The sequence below is a fragment of the Meles meles genome, chromosome 6 (genome assembly GCF_922984935.1).
Source record: "Meles meles chromosome 6, mMelMel3.1 paternal haplotype, whole genome shotgun sequence".
Classification (NCBI taxonomy): domain Eukaryota; kingdom Metazoa; phylum Chordata; class Mammalia; order Carnivora; family Mustelidae; genus Meles; species Meles meles.
In genome coordinates, this window is record NC_060071.1 from 68,419,087 (window position 1) to 68,444,478 (window position 25,392).

General features: G+C 43.0%; 2 protein-coding genes across 7 annotated transcripts in view; one reads left to right on the plus strand and one right to left on the minus strand.

The window, feature by feature from the left end:
* The window catches only part of SLC30A4 (solute carrier family 30 member 4), a 31,710-nt gene extending 26,222 nt beyond the window's left edge, over positions 1 to 5,488 (minus strand). The window contains exons 1-2 of one of the 2 annotated variants that reach the window (XM_046009363.1): positions 5,379 to 5,488; positions 4,341 to 4,854 (exon numbers count right to left, since the gene is read on the minus strand). In XM_046009363.1, the coding sequence (XP_045865319.1) occupies positions 4,341 to 4,731 (391 nt within the window). In that variant the 5' untranslated portion in view covers positions 4,732 to 4,854; positions 5,379 to 5,488. Of the gene's footprint in view, positions 1 to 4,340; positions 4,855 to 4,983; positions 5,122 to 5,378 lie in introns of those variants that run through there. The other variant, XM_046009362.1, reaches the window with a different exon arrangement.
* Positions 4,350 to 25,392, plus strand: part of BLOC1S6 (biogenesis of lysosomal organelles complex 1 subunit 6) — a 72,647-nt gene continuing 51,604 nt past the window's right edge. For 2 of the 5 annotated variants that reach the window (XM_046009364.1, XM_046009368.1), the window contains exon 1: positions 7,307 to 7,433. The gene's annotated coding sequence lies outside the window, so the exon portion shown is untranslated. Of the gene's footprint in view, positions 4,488 to 4,868; positions 4,887 to 7,306; positions 7,434 to 13,666; positions 13,711 to 25,392 lie in introns of those variants that run through there. The other 3 variants (XM_046009366.1, XM_046009365.1, XM_046009367.1) reach the window with 3 other exon arrangements.

Genomic DNA, 25,392 nt, shown 5'->3' on the forward strand with positions numbered 1-25,392 from the left:
ATTTCCACTTGGAAATACTTTAATTTCTTAGATTCTGGAATACCTGTTTGTTTTTTGCCTGACTTCTAAAGTTGGAGTTCCTCAAAACAGATTCTGTAGGTGTTTTTTTCCATTCTGATAGCACTACACACTGTATCTCTTAACTTGACCTTTCTTTTGAACTATAGACTCATATCTAAAGCTCACTAGACATGTTTACTGGCTATTTTATGTACATGCAATAATGAACATGTCGAAAACAACCCTTGAGCCTGTGCCTAAATCCTGCTTTGTATTTTCTTCCTGCTAATAAATGATACACATTTCCATACACTCAGTTTCTCAGGTGAGAAACTTCAGAATCAACCCCCGCATCTAAGCCAATAGTCAATTTTGTTAATGTTACCTCTAGAATATTTCTCAGTCAGTACATTTTTCTCCATCCGGATCAGTCCAAGCCATGATTTCTTGTCTGGACCTCTGCAATAGTTTACTTGCTTCCCTTCTTGCACCCTCCGATCCATCTCCACAAAAGGCCCAGAATAATCTTTTAAAAAGGTAAATCCCATCATATTGCTCTCTACTTAAAAGCCTTCATTGGCTATTCATTGTACTTAGACTTAAAAACTATACTCATAGTATCATCTATCAGAACTGGCCTGATCTGGTGGTCTGGGCTCTTTCCCTCTTACTTATTATTATCTTCCAGTGAAACTTGCCTTCTTTCTAGGTCTTTTTAAAGAATTGAAGGTTTTTAGGACCTCTGCAACATGCTGTTCTCTTCACCTGGAAAACTCCTCCACTCCTCTACTTGAGTAACTCTTACATTTTGGTTTAACTGCACCTGGCTCACACATAAACTATGTCCCACTAGTTACTCTATCTTATAGTATCTTGTTCTTTTGTTTCACAACACTTAAGGCCATATGGATTTTAAATTTATTTGTCTATATGTTTAACATCTGTGCCCTCCATTAAACTAAGTGCTTCCAACAGTAGATTTCATAATAGTTTTGTCTGTAATTATATATCCCAAATACTTAATATAGTGCCTGGCATAGAGCAAGTACTCAAAAAATACTTGCTGAATGAAAGGAAGAAAACAATGGACCTATCTGAAGTCTCAAAACAAGTTAGTGGCAAACCCAAGATTCAAAATCAAGTTTTCCCTTTCAGATCTTTAAATTATTTCATTTTTAAAATTACTCCAGGGGCGCCTGGGTGGCTCAGTGGGTTAAAGCCTCTGCCTTTGGCTCAGGTCATGATCCCAGGGTGCTGGGATCAAGCCCCGCATTAGGCTCTCTGCTCAGCAGGGAGCCTGTTTCCTCCTCTCTCTCTCTCTGCCTGCTTCTCTGCCTACTTGTGATCTCTGTCTCTGTCAAATGAATAAATAAAATCTTTAAAAAAAATAAATAAATAAAATTACTCCATACTTTCTACATAAGATGCCATTTTTTCTAAGTGCTTTTGATACACTTTAATATATGCTCTACTATATACAATTTAATTCTATGTAACATTCTGAATATTTGTTAATGCTTATCCTATTAGCATTTTTTTTTAAAGATTTTATTTATTTATTTGACAGAGAGAGAGAGAGACAGTGAAGGCAGGAACACAAGCAGGGGGAGCAGGAGAGGGAGAAGCAGGCCTCCCGCTTAGCAGGGAGCCCAATGGGATGTGATACGGGGGCTGGATCCCAGGACCCTGGAATCATGATCTGAGCGAAAGCAGAGGCTTAAAGACTGAGCCACCCAGGTGACCCCATTAGCATTTCTGTATTATTTAACAAAAGATTTTTATCTTTGAAAATAAAATCAGTATTTTAAAGATTTTATTTATTTATTTGACAGACAGAGATCACAAGTAGGCAGAGAAGCAGGCAGAGAGAGAGGAGGAAGCAAGCTCCCTGCCGAGCAGAGAGCCCGATGCGGGGCTCGATCCCAGGACCCTGAGATCATGACCTGAGCCGAAGGCAGAGGCTTAACCCACTGAGCCACCCAGGTGCCCCAAAATCAGTATTTTAAATAAAATACTTAGTGTGGCTTTCACAAAACAACATTTACCAAATAAGAGATTTCAAAAATGGTATGTCGGGACAATTTTATCTTAGTAATTTTTTCTTAGGTAAAATAATCTAAATTAATTTTAAGGGGGAAAATTGTGATTAATATGATTTAACTTCAAATACAAAATATTAACTTCAAGAATTACCAAGTCTGGGGCGCCTGGGTGGCTCAGTCAGCCATTGTGGGATGGAGATGCCAAGGGTAGGGCTCCCTGCTCACCAGGGAGTCTGCTTCTCTTCCTCTCCCTCTGCTCCCTCCTACTTCATGTGTGTGCACATGCTCTCTTTCTCTCAAATAAATAAATGAATCTTAAAAAAAAAAAAAAAGAATCACTAAGTCTGACTGACTCAATATTCTAGCTGTGTGAATTTGAGCAAGTCATTGAATCTTAGTCTGTAGAGGCTGTGTCTTACCTGGCCACAATTTCATGCCTGCCTTTTACTTTCTTTATAGCTTAAGCATTTATAATTCTCTATCACAATAAAAATTAATTCAACAAAAGTTTATTGAAGGTCTATTCTGTTCCTGGGAATGTAGCTTTTTTTTTTTTTTAAGATTTTATTTATTTATTTGACAGGCAGATATCACAGGTAGGCAGAGAGACAGGAAGACAGGAAGGGAAGCAGGCTCCCTGCTGAGCAGAGAGTCAGATGCGGGGCTCGTTCCCAGGACCCTGGGATCATGACCCAAGCCGAAGTCAGAGGCTTTAACCCACTGAGCCACCCAGGCGCCCCTGGGAATGTAGCTTTTATTTTAGTGGAAGAAGACAGATATCAAACAAGTGAATATACAAACAAGATGATTTCAAGATGCTGAGGGCTTTTAAAGTTGGGGAGAGAATAGGGGAGATGAGATATTTACTTCAGTCCATCATAAAAGGTCTCTCAGAGGTATCTTTTGGGGTAAGATATGAATGTCAAGAAACCAGCCAAGAGAATATTTGGGAAAAGGCACTCCAGGTTAAGCAGTGTTTTTCAAACTGCAGGCCCTGATCTACTTGTGGAACACAAAATCAATTAAGTGGACTGGGGCCATACCGAAAAAATACTAGAATGCATCACAAGAAATCAGACTTTTGTTTCAGTTACACATATATTTACACATATATGTATATGTGTGTACATCCATACATACCTATGTATGTAGGCATGCCTACCCGGGTCACAATGTTAAGTGTAGTTTTTACTATAATTAGGTCAAGAAAATTTGAAAGCCACTGAGGTGAAGGAACCAGCCAGTTTGAAGGCCTCATGGACTGGAGAGAGCTTTGTGAGTCATAGGGAGAAAGAAGGCCAGCATGGCAGAAGTGTGCACTGGGGAGGAGAGGTATAAAATGAGGTAGGAAATGTATATAATTTTCCCACATATAACCTCTGACCAGTGTCTTGTTCTGGACTGCCACCTCTGTTCTCCTAATGGTTAATCATTAAGAAACAAGGCAGAATTATCTCCCTGCTTTAATGTCACTTTGTAAACTGTTATTTCAGCGAAGTTAGCAGTTACACTAATGTGACTGTGAAATTAACCTCTAAGAATGTATTTAGAGTGACAATGTATTACCTGAATAATTAAAAAGTGAAAACAAGTTCATGAACTCTGGGGGAGCCCTCTGGTTCCTTTCAGATCCCTACTATAATGAAAAACTTTAAAGGTCAGTTAGTAGTATTTAATTTTGCAAATCTCTTGGATGTAAATGCAAAAAGAAATAGTCTGAAGAGACCACTTAAGTCAAATGTAGAGAAAAAAGTAAGCAGCCTGCGACTGTGGATGTGGCTCTTCCACTAACCAGCTAAGTGTCCTCCCAACTTATTTAACTTTCTGGGCCCTCAGATTCCTTATGTGTGAAAAAGAAGGAAGAGCAGGTGTTCAGTAAGGTCACTTCACACTGTAAAATTTTATGATTCTACGCTTAGATCATTTACTATTTTAAACGATGCAAAAACTAACCTGGTTGTTTTATCAGAACTTTTAAAAGTTCTGATACACTTTTTAAAGAGGAAGTTACATGATATACGTGATATACAATGAAGCTAATGTCCTTAACTTTACAGTAGGTGTCACAGTGTTTGGAGAACCAGAAGAAAAAGTCCAAGTTATCTCTGAAAGTTTCGGTCGTACTTAGGTTAACCTGCACTTTGGAACCGTGTGGATTCCTCCTATCACGGGATCAATACCTCGATAAATAACAAACTTCCCGAAAACAAAGTTTAAACCTCAAATCACGTGTAACTAAAGCTGGACAACAACCCTCGGGACAAGGTAAATGTAAAGTGAGTTGACAACACAACTCACCTACAAGTTCTCCAATCATGAAAAGCAAGTAAAGAACGGCAGCAATGGTCAACCTGGTTTTCACCTTTCTCTGCTTCAGTAACTCTCGCTGTCTGCTGCAGTTGTCACAGGGGTCCACCTTCAGACTCAGCTGACTGTTGGTCAAAGGTAAGTCCTGGTCCAGTAAGGAATCGTCGTCGGCCTGCAGGGCCGGGTGCGCCCCGTTAACAGGCCTTTCTGGGATTTCAGAACCATCGTCGGCCACCACAGCTCGAAGTTTGTTAAACCGAGGAAGCCCCTCGTCCCCCACTTCGTCCGAGAAGTCGAAGGCGCTGGTGTCATTTAGAAACAGCGGCGCGTCGTCCTTCCGTAGCAGAGATTTGAGGCGCTTCCACGCACCGGATCCGGCCATGGCAGAGGCTGAGCGGCCGCCGCACGGAACGGCTCGTTGCAGGCGACCGGCCCGCGGCTCCCGCGGCCCCTACTTCACCGGAGCGCCAGTTCCCGATGGCACTGCCGCGCGTCCCTCCCCATCCTGTGGAAAACGAAACACGTTATAAATTAAAGGTGCCCCAACACTGCCCCCAAGTTCCGAAGCCCCGGGCGGCGGGGGCGCAGGCCGACCCGGAGGCTCCGGGGCTCCGCGAGGGGGCGGCGCGTCTACCTGGGGCGCTGCCGCGGGGCCGCCGCTCATCTCCCCGCCCCCGGCCGGCTCGGCAGGGCAGACTCGCGCAGCTCGGGTCGGGGCCGCGCGGGGAGCGGCGCGGTCCTCGTGCCGGCCGCGCCCGCAGCTCCGGGCCGGCTCCCCGGGTCTGACAGGTTCGGGGCCGGGCGCCGGGGACCGCCGCCTCTCCCCGCCCTGCGCGAGGCCGCGCGCGTGCGCCGGAGCGGCCGCAGGCGAGGAGCGCGAAGGAGGGGTCGGCAGCACACGCAGGCCCGCTGCGCAGGGCTGCGGCACCCGCGAGGGGAGGGGCAGGGGCGCGCGCTGCAGCCACCGCCCGTCCCCCCAGTACCGGCAGCGGAGCCCGGCGCGCCTGCCTCTGCCCGAGGGGCACTGACAGGGATGCCCCTGGCTCCCGCGCAGCCTTGCCACCTCCCCAGGCGGAGAAGCAGGAGCGGATGAAGCCGGGCCTGCGGACCGAGTGGGTAGATTCGAACGGTCCCGCCCGCCCGGGGCTGGGCGTTGCTGCGGGATCTCGCTCGCTCCACCCGAGGAGCGCCTCTGGAATCTTGGGTCAGGACCTCGGTTGCGGATCCGCAGCAGAAAACGATTTTAGCGCTTTCTTGCCAAGTGAGAAACCAACCGGCTTTCTCTCCTCGAGTTGCTGCTTCTCTGGCAAGTTGGCAAAATTGGCTGCACCGTCAGGTCAGCTTCGAGAGGGCAAGGCCCTCTCAATGTCGTCAGCAATTCTAACTCCTTTGTATTTACGATTGCTTTTCATCAGATATGTGTTGTCCTGTGTGTGTTCGCTGCCATGTTCCTTTTCCCTCCACTTATAACATGGACTAAACCCAAGCACAAAGTCTAGTAGGAGTTTCCGTTTTGGTCTTTGGTTCTATTGGCAACAACAAATTTAGAAGAACAACAAATTTAGAAGGCTGAGTTCTGAGTAGTAGTTGCTGGTTTAGATCTAAGCTGTAATGGTGAAACGGAATGGCAATAAGCCTCCCCACTCCTCTTCTCCCTTGAAGTCTTAAGAGATTCTTAATCCAGATTCCTTATAGGTTTTAGGGGCTTCTGGAGGCCTTAAACTCATGTGCAAAATATTGTGGCTTATATGTATTTTCTTGAATTAAGTCCCTTAGCTTTTATCATATTCTCAAAAGGGTTTAAGACTCAAATTTTAAGATTTAAAACAGCAACATTGTCAGGGGAACTCATAGAGGAAGTCCCTAGCTAACCCTTGGAGTTGAATTGTAGTGAAACTCCTAGTTACCCTGTGTTAATGGATGTTGTATTTTGAGAGTAGTCTACATGGATTACCAAGTTTCAGGTTACAAAATACACAATAAAAAGTCACATGGAGCATCCTTTTCCTCTGAAGATTCAGACGGTACTGTAGAATCTTGCATCCCACGGGTGCCACAGCACCAAATGTTTTTGGACTCCCCAGCAATCCTTCCGTCTTGAATGCGCCCCATACTCCTACAGAGCTGCAGCTATGGGAGTCTGTTCAGTAAATCTGGATCAGAGATGCCATGGTTCCCAAGACCAAGGAGGGCAACCTTCCCTAGGATATTCAATAACCGGAGAGCTCAGGTCATTATCAGCTGAAGGGACAGTGCTTACTAAGCCTTGCTTTCCTAACCCCAAATATCTTAATCCGTTCAACTCAGGAGTAAATTATTTTTATTTTTCATTTCAGTTTGCTTCATTGGCTGAAATTCTGCTAATGAGAAATACACATAAATAAAGCAAATATGTCAGGAATGTGATTGCTCTTTCTTTGGCATAAATTGTTCAAATAAAATTCCATTCAAGGAAAGGGGATAGACGTTTTCAAGAAAAGTTGAGGCAGAACATGGATTGTTTTGGATACTTACGGCAAGCTTTGTTGGAAAGGGCTGCAGTTCTGCCTCCCAATTTATTTTTACTATTTTATATCACTGGATATCTAAACAGAGTGATAGGAGATAAAAAACTGGATAGTGATTTTAATGTATGTCCACAAATTCTGATACTCGTTCGATCCAGAAGTAGAGCTTAATCTCCCTCCCACTGAATGTGAGCTTCTCTTAATGAATACCATGTGGCCTACAATGAATAGAATATGACAATAGTGACAATGTATGACTTAAAAGACTACGTCATAAAAGGCACTGCAGCTACCTGCTTATTCTGTCTTGGATCATCTGTGATGAGGAAACCAGAGTTACCATGTCACAGGGAACTCGGGCAGCCCCAAAGAAAAGCCCATGTGATGAGAAATGGAGCGCTCCTGCCAAGAGCCATGTGAATGAGCCACATTGCAAGTAGATCCTCCAGCCCCAGTTAAACCTTCAGAGTGTAGCCCAGGAGATGTTGACTGAAACCCCAGAGAGATCCGGAACAGAACCAGGATCCTGAACAGATCCTGAACAGAACCAGCTGCTCCCAGATGACCCACAGAGACTGTGAGATAATAAAGTTTATTGTTTTAATATAGTAAGTTTAGGGATAATTTGTTACAGAGCAATAGATAACTAATACACTCAATCTCAACTTGCCTCTGTACCAGGAAAGACACTTTTTATTTTATCACATGGGCCCTTGTTCCTAGGCTTGGCCTTGAGCTAGTGGCATGATTTCTAGCATTGAACTTTAAAATGGGCTGAATGGACTTCTGTGAATAGTCTTGGCATGTAACCACCATTTACAACCTTATTTCTATGTATTCAGAATTTATGACAATAGACAAATGAACTTTTGAAACATAATCATTTATAATCTGATCCTGCCTACAATTCAGCTATGGCTCAGCATGCCATTCTTTTATGAGACTTCATAGTTCTTTCCAGTATGGAGAACTTTTCTGCATGAGCAAATAGATAAAGTTGCTAACAATTTGTCCCGTCTCTTAACCAGGTAACTCATAATACACTAATTGTTTAGGTAATAGTAGATGTCTGACGTTTAAAAGACCTCTGGCAGTCAACTAGAGTAGCCCCACAATCTCCCATGTCAAAACCTGTTTTCTGGCCCAGACATTTTTCAGAACAAATGACAATGCTGAAAATAATACCATAGCTAACATTTACTTGAGGCTTTTTTATGTGTCAAGCACCTCTGCAAGAGACCTGATTTATATCTGCTCATTTAATCCTTAGACCATCAGTATGAGGAAGTTAATGATTCAAAGCATGGGTCTTTAAGTCTGACTGCATGTGTGTGTGTGCTGGTTTCACCATTTAGTACTATAATCTCTGGCAAACCATTTAAGTAATTTGTGCTTCAATTTTCTTACCTATAAAAGGGGCTTGGTGAGAGTCCCAGTTCCCAGGGCTATGGTAAGGTTTCAGTGAGATCATGCATGTAAAGCATGTAAAACAGCATATACAGAAATGCCTGGGGGCGCCTGGGTGGCTCAGTGGATCAGAAATGCCTGGGTGGCTCAGTCAGTTAAGCGTTTGCTTTCAGCTCAGGTCATGATCCCAGGGTCCTGGGATGGAGTCCAGCATCTGGCTCCCTGCTCAGCAGGGAACCTGCTTCTCCTTCTGCCTGCTGCTCTCCCTGCTTGTGCTCGCTCACTCTCTCATTCTCTGTCTGACAAATAAATAACTATTTTTTTTAAAAAACAACATAGCACATATAGTTCCTGGCACATAGTAATTGATCCATCAATGCCAACTATTAATATTTTTAAAGTAGAGGGACACCTGGGTGGCTCAGTTGAGTAAGTATCTGCCTTTGGCTCAAGTCATGATCCCAGAGAACCTGCTTCTCCCTCTCCTCCCGACTCATGCTCTCAACCATTAGCCTACATTATCCTCTCAGTCTGTTTCCACACACAAATGGAATGATCTACAGAAATGTACTTAGACTCCTTGAAGTGCTCTAGAAGAAATTCCTATTCCATACAAAGATTTGCCATCATCTCCAGACTTCATCACCTTGTGAATCCTTCTTGGAAAGGAAGGGGGAGGGAGTGGGAAAGTTTTCAAAAATGGAAATATGAGAGGGTGGTGCCTGGGTGGCTCAGTCAGTTATGGATCTGCCTTCTGCTCAGGTCATGATCCCAGAGTCCCAGGATGAAGCTCTGTGTTGGGGGGGGGGGGTCTCTGCTCAGCAGGGAGCCTGCCTCTCTCTGCCCCTCCTTCCTGTTCCTCTCTCTCTCCTTCTCAAATTAAATCTTTAAAAAGTTTTTTTAATGAAATATGGGAAAAGTTGCCACTTAACTGATAGGCTCAAATGTTGCATATTCTTCTTCCTGAGAACTCCTTTTGCCATTGGAATAGGTGATTGTAGGAGATTCTCAAAGGATGTTTTTAGAATGTGACCCCTTATCTGTTTCAGGAGGGGATGAACGCTGTCGGCTTCATATGGACAAGGGTTGGTGATGTGACACACAACTACAGGGAGTCTAATAATCTCTTCTTTTTGTGGATTGCTCTGGTAACAGAGAAGCTGGAGATTCTGTTTAACCCCTCTTCTAAGGGGAGGGGAAGAACACAGAGTAGTTAAGAGAATTGCCCAAGGAGAAGGAAGTTTCCTTCTTGGACAAAGAGGACATAAAGGAGAGAGCCAAGTCAATGTATCCCTCCAGGCAAACCAACATGTGAGCCAAAACCTACACTAAACAAGTTTTCACACCTTTGGTTTTGGAAGTAAATGCACCTGTGAATTCCTCTGACTGTGTCTGGCTAAAACTAGAGGGAATAGATGCTGGGACAGGTGGAAGGCATAAGCACACCAGCCCTGGAGACTGGTGGTAGTGAGGTGGCAGCGAGGCTCCGGGAGCTTGATGGTGTGAGGGTGGAAGGCTGACTTTGGGTGTGCTTTGGGAATCCTTCCTCAGACAAGAGAAGCTTGTCGGCTTCTCTATTTTTGCCATCCTTTCACTATGATCCCTCATAGCATACTGTTTCAGGACTCACTTTCTGTCTGCAAAGTGGAAAATCGTACTTGTCCTACCTATTTCCTAGAACACTGTAAGAATCCAGTGAGATTTTGCATGTGAAAACATTCCCTTACCTACTTTACAGCTCTTAAAGGTCATGCCATCTGAACCAAAATGCAGAACATGGGTACAGACAAATGCTGATTGTTAAGAAGCCTCCACTGGTATCTGTCCCTTCCTAGGAGAGTGAAACTCCAGTCCTTGGTTTGTGAAGGGCATATTATGACTTTGTTAGATCTCTAGATCACAACCACACGCATTACTGTTACTATTACTTCATTTGTATCCTAAGTTGTTTTTGTGTCCAGGGCACCTAACATTGTGCTCAGAGCAGAAGCCTTGTAAATTCATGTGGATTTATATGCAAAAATGTTTTAATCATAGAGAGTTCATTCATAACTTTAAATTCCACTCAAACATTCGTATTTCTTGAAGCTGGTCTATAGTTTCTAAGAAACTCTTAGTGGTGAGCTTAGTCTGTCTCATACTGATCGGGAGATGATTAATACACTAATACTCAGTTTATATTTATACAAGACTTATTTCAAAGAACACTATAACGTTTATAATTAAAACTAAGACAGAGAAGCAACTGCAGACAAGTGACTCTTCTGTGGCCTCTAACAACTGGTGGCTTTAAACAATGAAGGCCATTGTGTAAGAGCTCCCTCCTAGGGTTATTGTGAGGATTAATTAGATTAAAATCTGCAAAGTGTTTTGAGTTTTTCCCAGAACTCCTTTATAAATAAAGATGGCATTAATTTTTTTTTTTAAGTATCCTTATATGGGTCCTCCCAGAATCAAATGTAGCAAATTCACCTGCTATTTAACTCCCTGTATTCCCTGAAGCAAAAAAACAAAACAAAACAAAAAAACCCAAAAAACAAACAAACAAAAAAAACCATGACTAAGTCAACCGTCAACCTAGATGATCCTCTAATGGTTTTAAACTGACGGTGGGAGCACACATGGATGAGCAGATTTTAGTACCCTAATCACAAAGATCTTGGTGTATGATTTACATGACACAATAATGCCTCCTAATCACGATGCCACATGGTAATTAGATATAAATTACTATAATTATTACAGCTGTTTAATACTGGCCCACAAAGTTTTACCCTCCTTTTTGTGATTTATATTTTACTAACTCACATTCTGCTCACTTACAGATGGGGTTTAAGGCAGCCTTCCCTTTAGTAGTTCTTCCTCACCTCCAAACTCTGGAAATGATGAGGGTTTTTCCTACTAGATACTGTCTAATCTTCCTTGTATGCACAGAAACACATAGACACTGATGAAAGACAGGAGTCTTAATGATCAACTCTCCAGCAGCTGATGATGTCATTTTGGAATGTAGGTAAGGTCCAGAGCCAACTGCCAAGAAGGAATTTTTTTTTCCCCAAGAAATTATTCTTGAGATGTCTTTGGCAGAACTTTTTTTCCCCAAGAGATTATTCTTGAGACATCTTTGGTGCAAGAGAAGTGATTTTATGGGGTGCCTGGTGCCTCAGTCGGTTAAGCGTCTGCCTTCTGAGATCATGATCTCAGGGTCGGGGGATCAAGGCCCCCCACCTCCCAGATCTGGCTGCCTGCTCAGATTTTGCAGGCTCAGAGCCTATTTCTCCCTTCTCTCTGCAGGTTGTGCCTCTCCCTCTGCAGCTCCCCCTGCTTGTGCTCTCTCTCACATACAGTCTTTCTCTCAAATAAATAAAATAAAATAATTAAAAAGTGATTTTTTTAAAAAAAGATTTTATTAGAGAGAGAGAGAGACAGAGAGCATGTGCAGGAGGGGGTGAGGGGCAGAGGGAGAAGCTGACTCCCCACTGAACAGGGAACCGGATGCAGAACTCAATCCTTTGGGATCATTACCTGAGCCAAAGGCCATCCCTTAGCCAACGGAGCCACCCACGGACCCTAGAAGTGATTTTACTAAAGCATGGGGACGGAAACCTTGGCAGAAAGAGGGAGGGGCTGCTGCTGCTGCTGCTGCTGCGGCCTGGTACCCTGGGATTGTGATTATATACTTTTGGATTGGGAGAGGTAAAAGTGAGAAGGTGTCCAAAAGGACTTTCATATGCTAAAGAAGACTGAAGGGATACGGGAAGCCTTGCTATTGTCACATTAAGGTTGTCCCCCCCCCCCCACCCCCCAGCAAGGGCGTTAACAGTTGGGAGGCTCCTGGAGGAACAGTGTACTCCCCCTTCCTCAAGTATTTGTCAACGGGCTGCAGGTTCTGAGGACATTTAATTGAACCTACATTTCCTTCTGCCTTTGTTTCCCCCATCTCCGAGGTTCCTTGGGAACCTCTTCTGCTGTGTCTCCAGATCTGTGATCTTAATCCTGTTCCCACTGACCCACCCAGCCCCTGCTGTTCCCTTCCCTGACCCAGAAGGAGCTCTCTGAATATTGAGTGGTGGGTGTGGGGCCACCCAGCTGGGTGGAAGCTGGAGGTGTGGGCTGTGAAAGAATTCACCCGTGGCAGAACAGGGGAGATAGAAGTTCACTGAATACAAATGGGCAGGAGAGCAAAGGAGAGACTGTCTGCCCAGGGAGGCTGTGGTATGGGGCTGTAGTTAAGGTGGGAGGTGAGGAGGTATGGGAACAGATAGAATTCTCCTTGAGTCAGCTAGGGTTTATGGCTGTTTGGAGGAGGGTCCCCTGATGGGCCTGTTTGCATTCAGCCTGGTGGTCCCTGTGGGCCCTTTTACCTGACTTAGGTTTCCATTGCTCAAGCCTGTTGCCTAAAAGTGGACTTTACAGTGGGCTTATGGTAGCAGAAACAGTGGAGCCCACCCAGGTGGAGTCTGGGGAAGAACAGGACAAGAAGCCCATTATAAACGAGAAACCCATCTGGCAGGTGACCAACTGTCCCAGTTTACTTGGGACGGAAGGGATTCCCAAGACCTGGGACTTTTGGTGTACTGGGATGAGTTTACCTTGTGGCAAGAATAGATTCTGTAACCGTGATATTGCTGGGCAGGGAGAGTATCTTCCCTGGGAAGGATACCTTGTTCCTTTTGGGCTCAGCGGCACACTGGGCTGGTTGTTCTCCAGAATTCTCTGGGTGTGATTCCTGTCACAGTGAAATGGAAGAGGTCAAAGGTGTCCAAGAGGGATGCCAGCCACAGCCAGGTAGAGGCCTCAAGACACCAGGACCTGTTAGAGCCACGGAGGCCCCAGATCAGTTTGTAGTTTTGCAGGTATGGAAATGATGCCTGAGGATGAGGCTGGGGAAATCAGTGTATACCCAACTGCCCCCAGAGACTGACAAAATTACTGTGAGGTTGATTACTTAATTCTCCTGGGGCTACAACTCTCTTATTGCCTGGATGTCCTCTTCACAAAACCAATGAATATGAGAAACTAAGTTACCTTACAGCTAGAACAAAGGTGACTGGGATCTTAATAACATTATTTATAGTCCTCATGACCTCTCCTGGCCTTTTGTGCTCCTGGTTCCCTGCTGGGATGTTCTTCTTCATTCTTAGTATCTGGCTAAAGGCTGTCTAGCTTTCAAACCCCATAGATTCTGCTCAGTTTCCCTCCTCCCTCCTCCCCCCCTTCCCTTCTTTCATTGTTTCCTGCCTGCCTGCCTTCCACAAATATTGAGTGTTTTTCATATGCCAGTCACTAAAGTAGGCACTGGAACTATAGAATTAAATAGACAAAGTCTAGATGATAACCCATCCCAGATTAGTCCTGTATACACAGCACAAATTCTAATTCTTTATTATTAATTTTCCCCAGATTACATATGGACTGTTGATACCTGATGTGGTTTTGGGATATAGGTAAGATTTGGTGGAGTGGGGTCCGGAGCCAATGGCGGAAACAGAATTCTTGAGATGTCTTTGGTGCAAAAGGTGGTTGGGGGTGCAGAAAAAGTTGCTGCTTGGGGTTGTGAGGGGTGGCTGACTATGTACTTGGGAGTTGGAGGAAGTAAGGAAAAAGGCAGATGTCCAACAGGACTTTCAAATGCTAAAGACGACCCACAGGATACTGGAGGCTTTGTCCTTGTCAAGTTAAGGTTATTTTCCCTCTAGTGAGGCATTAATGTGAAGATAGCTGGGAGCTTTCTTGGAGGAACATGACACTGCCTGCTCCTAGGATCTGTCAGGGCCACAGTTTATAAGGACATTTAATTGTGTCTACATTTCCTTCTGGCACCTCAATTATTCATAGAGATGCTTTGCTCTTGTAAATTGCTAAGACTTTTGTAAGAGGAGGAAGACTCAACTCTTGTAGGATTGTGATCTCTATAAATTAACTGTTTGTTTTTCCTTTCCTTAGCTTTAGGGAAGCCAGGAGTATCTGAGGAATGTCACATATATGGGGGTGGGAGCAGGGTTGTGGGGTGTCACCTTCTGCTTTGTCCTTGGCTTGCCTCTATTCCCTCATCAATATCTATACGTAATTTCTAAGTGAAAGTGAAAAATAAAAAGCTTTCTTCTTAGTTGAATTTCAGTTTAGTCTTTCTGAAATCATTCCCCAGGCCCCCATCTGGTGAAGTCTTCAGATAACCAACTCTAGCCATTGTGTTGATTTTTATCATCTAGGGCAGGAAGTTCACTTAATATTACTGTTGCTGCCTTTAGTCCTCCCAGTTGTGCTGACTTCTGAGTTGTGACCTCAAATCTCAGAGCCCTGTCTTCATTTTATAAATAGGTTATTTTTATCCCAAAATGCATTACTTTGCACTCGTTCCCACTAAAGCTCATTTGTCAGTTGTCTGACCACATGGTCAGATTTACAGTTTCTTCTGACTAGCCCAGGGATTGGCAAACTTCTTCTATAAAGGACAGATAATAAATAATTTCAGCTTTGCAGCACACCTTGGTGCTGGTCTCATTTGTTCAACTCTGTTCTTGTGAAAGCAGCCACAGATGATAACAAATGAATGAGTATGACTTTAATTATGGGCGCTGAAATGTGAATTTCATATGCTTTTCACATGTTACAAAATATTAGTTGTCTTTTCCTTTAAAAATAAAAGCGTTTAAAAATATAGAAACCATTCTTAGCTCTAGGTCTTCCCAGAAATAGGCACAGGCTGGATTTGGCTTGTGGGCTGTAGTTTGCTGACCCTGATCTAACCCATCACTAGAGAGAAGTGTTGTTAGAGATTTTACTGCTCACTGCCTCCTCCTGATCACATATACATATCTCAGAGAGCCCCTTGCTAGCAAAGATGCTTGAGGAGTCAGTCTCTTTACTTGGGCCCATCAATCTCTGCTTCCCAATGTACTATTAAGGCAGCAATGTTTGGACCTTCCAACTGTCTTCATACAGATGGAATGTAGCTGGGGTCCCAGAACCCACTAGAGTGGTCTGTTTGGGGCTGCCCAAGCGTGCCAGTGGCTTTTGTTTAAATACCTTGGACTTTACAGAATGGAAATCTGATCATGTGCCCACACTTCCCCACACCCTCAGTTCAGCCCCTCTGAGCTGTAGCCACACTGTTGCATTGTTTGGGGCTCGGACCATGGTTAGGATAGGCAATAGTCTTAAATGGAATGCTTTTCTTCACCACTCCTTTACCTCATTAGCTCTAGATGAAGTCTAGAACCACTCTTCCCTATGGCACCCATCCCATCCCAAATCTAGACATGTCTATGACGTGTCTTCATGTCTCACTTTGTAATTTTATCTTCATTAGTGGCACTATTTGACTAATGGCTGCTTCCAACTCTCTTAGAAGATTCTGCTCGGTGAGACTTGGGTGGGGGGTCTTATCTCTTACACCTGACTCTGTGCCTGGCACATAGTAGGTGCTTAGTAAGTATCTGTTGAACAGAGGAACCAGAGCCACAGCAGACCTTAGCTTATTAGGCGGGCACTATTCTTGATAACAGGCCCCTTCCCTTACTAGCAGAGAGAACTTGAATTACAAGATCTCCTTGAGCTTCAGTTTCCTTCTCTGTAAAATGGAGACAACACTTACCATCAGTGGGTTGTGGTGATATAAATGAGATAATGTGATTGGCACCTGGCTTGCTTTGGTTACTATTAGATTAATGGGCCCCTTCCCCACTTCCTCTCATGGATGTCAACCCCACAGTTGTCTGATGCCTCTATGTCAGATCCACCCAGTGCACAGGACTCCACCTTCCTGAGGAAGACTGCACTGTTTCCTTTGAGAAATCCAGAATTAGAAATGTGACTACTATGCTCGCCATACGTCAGAGGCCTTTCCAGCATCTGTCACTCTGGCCCTGTACTTCCCTCCCGTGGCTAGAATCAGGAGGTTCCACTATTGTTTTTGTTTCTGAGCTTAGTTCCTCATTGCCTCACGAAACATTCCAGTTTTCCGGGACTTTTATTTCAGGCTTTCCTTTGGAAATCTGTCCAAGGTTTTCTTTTCTTTTTTAAAGATTTTATTTATTTGACAGACAGAGATCACAAGCAGGCAGAGAGAGGAGAAAGCAGGCTCCCTGCTAAGCAGAGAACCCCATGCGAGGCTCGATTCCAGGACCCTGGGATCATGACCTGAGCCAAAGGCAGAGGCTTTAAGCCACTGAGCCACCCAGGCGCCCCTGTCCAAGGTTTTCTTAAGGTGTTCAGGTAGATAATATTAAGCAGTTCTCTTTTGCCTACATGTGATTTACTTCCTCAAAAATTAAATAAATTAATTTGGTAAGTTTTCCCTTTAAAGATACCATTTTGTCTGGTGCGCCTGGGTGGCTCAGTCGGTTGTCTGCCTTCTGCTCAGGTCATGATCCCAGGGTCTTGGGATGGAGCCCCATGTTGGGCTCACTGTTCGGCAGGGAGTCTCCTTCTCCCTCTGCTCCTCCTCCCACTCGTTTTCTCTCTCTCTCTCTCAAATTTAAAAAAAAGAGAGATACCATTTTGTCATCTTTCTCTTAAGTTGTTTTTAAGTATTTAGCTTGCCTATTTCACAATAAATCATAACTTCCTGAGTTCTCACCAGAGATTTCTTAATGATAATAAATATTTTCATATAATAAAAATTATAATATTTTGAGCCCAGTATGTATCAAGCACTGTGCTAAGACCCTTAATTAAATATATTCTTTAATTTAACCTTATAACAACCTTGTACAGTAGATATGATTATCCCCATTTTATACATGGGATAGATGAAATTTTTTAAATACTTTGTTCAAAGTCACACAATTAGAAGATGGTGGAGTCAAGGCTTACATTCAGGTTTGTCACAGCCCAGTGCCCATCATCTTTCCATTCTGACATTTTCTTCCCTTCTTATGCTTAGTGGTTGTTGGTGGTACTGGGAGGACATGTGTATCACATTCCCACTTTTCTAACCTCCTGGGGAGCAGCCGGCTATCATGACTAGTACCATTCTGGCAAATGATCCCTCAATGTCATAGTAAAGTTCTGTCAGAACTCATGTAGGTTTTAAAGTTGTACCCTTTCACTTAAAACCATCTGTCTGTCCATCCATCCATCCATCCATCATCCATCCATCCATCCAACCAATTATTTCCTAACAGGCTATCTTAGTCTGTTTGGGCTGCTATACCAAAATACCACAGGCTGGGTGGTGTATCAACAGCAGAAATCTACTTCTCACAGTTCCAGAGGCTTGGATGTCCAAGATCAAGGCATTAGCAGGGTCATGTTCTGGTGAGGACCCTCTTCCTGGGTCATAGCCAGTGCCTTTTCACTGTGTCCTCACGGAGTGAGAAAGGGGAGGGAGCTCTGTGGGTTGTCCTTTGTAAGAACAAGAATCCCATTCATGAGGGCCCCACCCTAATCACCTAATGACCTAATCACCTCCCAAAGGCTCCATCTTCTAACACCATCACACTGGGCATTAGGATTCCAACATGTGACTTTTGGGAGGACACAAACATTCAGATCATGGCAGTGGTTGTATACCAGACTCAGTGCTATGCGCTGAACATGTCTTAGGCTGAAGAAATGGGTCCCTCATGTTTAAAATGTGTCGCTAGTGTTTAACATTAAGACATGGGGGAGTTAATGGAAGAGGCACTTAAGGAGGAGGGTGTGGAGATAGGAAAGATGGAGAGAAAGGATGAGAAAGAGAAGTCACTGCCTTGGGGGCCCACAGGTCAGGAGGAGGCCATTGAATATAATGAGGAAGGCAAGAGAAGATGAACAAGAGAGATTCTCATACACCAAGTTAGAAGCGGTGAGGCAGAACCAGCAGAATTTCGCCCTGACATGACATACTGTCTCTATTGGTGTGCCTTATGGTTTTCAGTTCCCTTTCCACCACCCAGTACTTTCCTAGCTTTCTGATGTTCCTGTTTACTCTTTTCGAGCCAGCAGAGAGGACACCTTTGCGTTTGTGTTCTCTGTAGCATCCCCATTTATCTTGATAGCCAACCAGAATTGCTGCAGTGACTGGCTGTTTTACTGTATGGAAGGGGTTCACTTCATTTTCCCCTTAGGTGTGTGTGTGTGTGTGTGTGTGTGTGTATGCATAATGGGTGCTTGTGTACACAAAAGAGAAGTAAGGGGACCTGGACTGTTGTAGTTCAGTCCTTACAGTCCATTTCAAACAGAAGGATCCTGGTGAACTGGATCATGGTGGCATTCACCTCAGTGGGTTAGTTCACTGTGCATCAGAGTCAGAAGCTTGATTTTGTTGGCACCCTGAGAAAATAGTCATTCCCATTAACTTGGCTCACAGAAACTAATAAATACAAAACAGACTATTGAGGGTATGTGGGAAAGTGTACATATGTTCTAGAGATCCATACTGAAGTGAGTGGGGATGCAATGACCTGGGTCTATTATTTGCTTTAAACTATTTTAGTTTTTCAAAATGCAAGAAAGTGAAGCAAGTGTGGGAAAATCTTGATAATGATTGAATCTGGGTAATGGGTATTTTATACTATTTGTATGTTATGTATGTTATATACTCTTTATTATTATATCCCTACTTCTATGTGTTTGGAATTTTTCTTAATATAAAAATTAAACATATAGGTCTCCTTTAATATAAAAATTAAACATATAGCCACATATAGTGGCTCAGTGGGTTAAAGCCTCTGCCTTTGGCTCAGGTCATGATCCTAGGGTCCTGGGATCGAGCCCCGCATCGGGCTCTCTGCTCAGCAGGGAGCCTGCTTCCCCCTCTCTCTCTGCCTGCCTCTCTGCCTACTTGTGATCTCTGTCTGTCAAATAAATAAATAAATAAATAAATAAATAAATCTTTTAAAAATTAAACATATAAAGAAAATGACAGTAATTTCCAGAAAGAAATTAAAAATCAGTTTACCTTGGTGTTCAAGTTACCTTAACCAGGAATACAATGTGGAAAACTAATTCAACCTAAGACTACTGGGTCACCTAAGATGGTGATGTATCCCTTTCTGCAGCTAGGAACTCATTCTCCCCTCTGCTCTTCTACTTCAGGATCTAGTTCTGGGTTCTGTCTCAGAGACTAAGGCATCTGATTCTGACATCCACGGGCTTCTCCCGTCCTACTACCTGTCCTGGGTCAGACACTTAAATTCTGCTCCAGACTGAGTGGGTTGGTGCCTCTGTTGTGACCGCCACTGGCAACAAGCATCTGGTTCTCCTACTTCCAGCTTCTTATTTTGCTTTAGGACTTCTCATTCCTGGGATACATGAGAGACCCTGCTGACTCAAGTGCTGGTTCAGCTTCCACTCCTGCTGACACCCCCATTCTATCAGATCTTGTAGGGGCTTGAAACCCGAGAAGCAGCAAGCCAGGGCACGGTGAGGATTCCTGACCTTGCTACCTGATCTGTCTGCCTACTTTCTGCCTTGTTTGCCCGGCACCCACTCCAGGAAGGACACAGATGGCTAAAGCAAAAGGCGCTGAGGATACCTCTGTGTTTTACAAATCGTGTTCAAGGGCATGATTTATTTAATTCAGTTCCCATTCAGATCTGTGAGATAGTTATCATTCTTATTTGAAGAGATAGGAAACTAGGACACTGCAAGGTGAGGTCACGTGTTTATAGCCACAGAGTTAACTAGCAGTAGGACCCTGATGGGAATTTAGGTATTCCTAGCCCCTGGAGGAGTTTATCTGTATCTAAATCCAAGTTATTACTAAACTAGTATAATTCCCTAATTAAACTATTATTTGTAGTACCCAAGTTGTGTTACCACAAATGATGAGTCATTATTAGAGCAGGCTAAAGTTGTTCAATAGTGAAACGCCGCATTTCCTTTTCATCTGTGTGTTACGAATTTATTTTTTTCCAAGATTTTATTTATTTATTTGACAGAGAGAGAGAGAGACAAATGGACAGCATAAGCAGGCAGAGCAGCAGGCAGAGAGAAAAGCAGGCACTCCACTGAGAGGGGAGCCCAATGCAGGACTTGATCCCAGGACCTGAGCCAAAAGCAGATGTTTAACAGACTGAGCCACCCAGGCACCCCTGCATTTACTAATTTAAACAAGACATTCCTAATTTTTCATTATGAGGAGTTGATAAATAATATCTATAGTTGGTAAGTCAAGCAAAAGGGGTGTAAATGTATTACATACAGTTTCAGTGGTAATCAAGAGTAGAACTTAAAAGAGAAACTTGATGGAACCTGAGTAATGGGTGTGGCAGAGATGTGGTTGGAGGGATGGGAGGAGGGAGACTTTTTCTTTCTCATTTTAGACATGTCTGTACCATTTGAATTTTTTTGCGGGGGGGAGGGTGTGAGTGGATTGGGGGCGGGGAGGGCAGAGGGGGAGGGAGAGAATCTTAAGCAGATTCCATGCTGAGTGTGGAGCCCAGTGTGGGGTTCAGTGTCACAACCCTGAGATCATGACCTGAGCCAAAATTAGGAGTTGGATGATTAACCAACAACCACCCAGGTGCCCCAATACAGCCTGAATTTTTTAAAAATATGGGTAAGTTTTACTTCTATAAACTAAAAAAGTCATTTAAAAGTAGAAAAAAAGAAATGAAATAGAATGAAAAGTGTCGGGGTGCCTTGGTGGCTCAGTGGGTTAAAGCCTCTGCCTTCGGCTCAGGTCATGATCCTAGTATCTGGGATTGAGCCCCACATTGGGCTCTCTGCTCGGTGGGGAGCCTGCGTCCCTTCCTCTCTCTCTCTCTCTCTCTCTGCCTACTTGTGATCTCTGTCTGTCAAATAAATAAAAATAAAATCTTAAAAAAAAAAAAGAATGAAAAGTGTCCCCTCAATGAGTGATTTTTAAGTAGTTATATGTAATACTTGGCAGCCAATAGAAAAAAACGAGGTTCACCTATATAGATCTTAAGTAGAAAAGGCAGATGGCAGAATGATATGGTTAAGAAAATACCTAAGCATAAATATATTGTGTGCAGGTGTATGTGCACACCAAACTAGGAGGACAAATATCGAATTGACCCCAAAGTGTAAGGATGAGGGGTGGGGAGGAGAGAAAGATTGTGATAGGATTACCTCTCTTCACTTCTGGTTACGGTTTGGTACTTTTCAAGGGGCAAGTATTGAACATGAACATGAATGGACTATTTTGCACCTTCAAAGCTACCGTGGCTCTGACTACTCCCCCTTTTCCTTTTGTCAAAGGAGAACCTAGTGTGATTGTACTGTGTAATGTATGAGGGTCAGGATCTTACATTGACTTGTGGTGAAGAAATTCACTGTTCCTTAATATTGTTAGAAAAGGGGAAGTCTGTGAATGGAATCATTCCACTCTCATGCGTTAATGTCACAACAGAGCTGACCAAGTCTGATTCATGTTTCTTTTTGTATTGTTAGATTTCCTTCCTTTGCTTTTTTTTTTGACCAAGGTTGTGTGGGATTTAAATCTCCAAATTCAGTATCTCATGATTGTAACAAGGTATCCACCCCCACTTTGGAGTCCTGGACTTGGGGGTCTTGACTAAGCCTGGTACTTGATTGAATCCTTTTGGCAAGGAGAAGCCAGGTTAAGACTTGAGCAGTATGTCTGCACAGTCCCGGAGGCAGCCTCCACAGAGGAGCAGAAGGAAATAGAAGATATAGTAACTAGTATAGAGAAAGCTGAAGAAGCAACATTAAAAACAAGGTGTCCTCATCTGGGACAAAAGCGTTGAGATTCAGATTTCTTTCTTTTTTTTTTTTTTCTTTTAAAGACTTTATTTATTTATTTGACAGATAGAGACCACAAGTAGGCAGAGAGGCAGGCAGAGAGAGAGGAGGAAGCAGGGTCTCCACGGAGCAGAGAGCCCGATGCGGGGCTCGATCCCAGGTCCCTGGGATCATGACCTGAGCTGAAGGCAGAGGCTTTAACCCACTGAACGACCCAGGCGCCCCGTTTTGTGCCATTTTTGTAAATACAGTAGTTTTGCACACAAAATAATCCTTTTGGCAATTCATTTTCTTGTATTTTATTTTACTGTGGAAAGAACAGTTAACATAAGATTTACCCTCCTGTATCATGCTTAGTGAAATAAGTCAATCGGAGAAAGACAACTATCATATGATCTCCCTGATAAGAGGACGTGGAGATGCAACATGGAGGATTAGGGGGATAGGAGAATAAGAAATGAAACAAGATGGGATTGGGAGGGAGACAAACCATAAGTGACTCTTAATCTCACAAAACAAACTGAGGGTTGCTGGGGGGACGGGGAGTTGGGAGAGGGGGAGGGGGGTTTTGGACATTGGGGAGGGTATGGGGATAAAAATCATTATATGTTTATAAAAAATAAGAAATAAATAAAAAATTAAAAAAAAAAGATTTACCCTCCTACCAAATTTTTAAGTGTTGATATATTATTGTTGACTGCAGGTACAATGTTGTAGAGTTGGTCTCTAGAATTTACTAAGATTTTAAAAAATTAACTAATTAATTACTGAAAGATTGTATTTATTTATGTGACAGAGACACAGTGAGAGATGGAACACAAGCAAAGGGGACTGGGAGAGGGAGAATCAGGCGTCCCGCTGAGCAGGGAGCTCGATGTGGGGCTCGATCCCAGAACCCTGGGATCATGACCTGAACCAAAGGCAGACGCTTAACAACTTAGCCACCCAGGTACCTCCATTTTGTTTATTTTCAGTAACTTAATTTCAAGGGTCTTGCTAACATTTAGAATTTTGAAAGATAAAGTTCACTTGTTTGTCAATGCTAAAACTCTATAGTATGTATATGTAAAACAAAAGAAAACCTTGAATTATATATTTAGATCTTAAGAAGAGGGATGTTAGAGTTAGTATAGAGCCACCGGTGTGTATTCTCTGAGGTCAGTCAAGTGCTTCTACCATTTATTAGTTCATTCTTTCAGTCATTTATGTAATCAGTTTGTACTAGATATTGGTAACCCAAAGATAAATGAGACAGATTCACTTCTTTAAGCCATGATATGTATAATTACGAATTTACCTGGATGACCATGGGCAAACTCTCTTTGGATACTCTATTTGTAAAATGAAGGCAACATCACTGATACATTCACTACTAGGGTTCCAGTGGAACCTAAATGCTAAATGAGATTGACCATGTAACACAGTGTCCATCGTATATTAAGTGCTCAATAAATATCAGTTTGTCCTTTTTTTTTTTTTTTTTTAAAGCTTACTCACCTATCTTGGTAGTTAAGTTGTTAAAGACCAAGATTTCCAAGGAGGGATCCTTAGTTTAACTCTTCCCCCATATAGCACGAGAACTTTCCTTGCTGTCATCTTCTTTTTTTTTTTTCCCCATTTTATTTATTTTTTCAGTGTAACAGTATTCATTGTTTTTGCACAACACCCAGTGCTCCATGCAAAACGTGCCCTCCCCATTACCCACCACCTGTTCCCCCAACCTCCCACCCCTGACCCTTCAAAGGGCTTTCCATGCACTGGGGCTACTAATTGACAACATTCTCCACAAAAACAATTTTGTTAACATTCGTAGATATCCATCATTTCTTTTAGGTAAATACCTAACAGTAGAATTTCTGGGTTATGGGATAGATATATGTAGAACTTGATAAGAAGCTGCCTGTTTCCCAAAGAGCTTATACCATTTTATACCTCCATTAGGAGAGTATGAGAAGTTACTGCTAATCCTCACCAACATGTGATATTGTCAGTTTTTATCATTTAATTTTGTTGAATGCTAATTTATTTCTTTTTCTCTTTCTTTCTTTTGCTTGTGTTTTTGGTGTGATAGCTAAGAAATTATTGCCTGGGATACCTGGGTGGCTTTGTCGGTTAAGCATCTGCCTTTGGCTCAGGTCACGATCCAGAGTCTTGGGATCGAGTCCCACACCAGGCTCCTTGCTCAGCGGGGAGCCTGCTTCTCCCTCTGGCTACCTCTCCCCTTGCTTGTGCTCACTCACTCTCTCGCTCTGATTAAAAAACAAAAAAAATTAAAAGAAACTATTGCCTAATTCAAAGTTACAAATATTTAGACTTCTTTTTCCTCCTAAGAGTTTTGTAACTTTAGCTTTTACATATAAATCTATAATCCACTTTGAGTTAATTTTTGTGTATCGTGTGAAGGAAGGGTTCAAACTGATTCTTTTGCATATGGATATCCAGATGTCCCAGCATCATTTGTTGAAAAGGCTATTCTCTTTTCATTGAATTGTCTTGGTCATTTTGTAGAAAAACAATTGACCACAAATGTGTGGGTTTATTTCTGGACTCTCAGTTCTATTCCATTGATTTATATGCCTACCCTTGTGCATCATTTCATTGGAATAATTCATTGTAGTTCTAACTTGCATTTAATATGTATTTTCCTGATGGCTAATAATTGCCCTGAAAAGTTTCTGCTTGCTCATTCCAGTTGAACCCTGTTCTTATCCCCTAGAATTAACCATTGCTTTGATTAGTTTATATCATAGATCCATACTTCCTGTTCTAGAACTTTATGTAAAAGGAATCACATAATATATGTTGTTTAGCATAGGCTTCTCATTAAACATGATGTTTCTTTTAAAAAAGATTTTATTTATTTATTTGACAGAGATCATAAGTAGGCAGAGAGAGTGAGAGGGAAGCAGGCTCCCTGCTGAGAAGAGAGCCCAATGTGGGACTCGATCCCAGGACCCTGAGATCATGACCTGAGTCGAAGGCAGCAGCTTAAACCACTGAGCCACCCAGGCGCCCTAAACATGATGTTTTTGATGTGCACCTCGGTGGCTCAGTCAGTTAAACGGCTGTCTTGGTCTTGTCATGATCTCAGGGTCCTGGGATGGAGCCCCATATGATTGAGTCCCATATCCAGCTCCCTGCTCAGTGGGGAATCTGTGGCTCCCTCTCCCTCTGCTGCTCCCCCTGCTTGTGCTCTCTTGCTTGCATGCTCTCTCTCTCTCTCTCTCTCTCAAATGAATACAAGTTACATTTCTCATCCAATTGCAAATTCCTTTAATATTTGGTACAATTTTAAGTTGGTCCAGTTTGGGATATCTGACTTTTTGTTTATTCCTCTTTTTTGTCATGCCCATGTACTTGCCTTTTTAAAGTCCCCTGACGATTGTACTATAGTCAAAGGTGATTTTCTTACTTTCAAAGCTTATATACATTGCTATCTTTTTACTAACTTGCTTATTTAAGTTTATTTATCC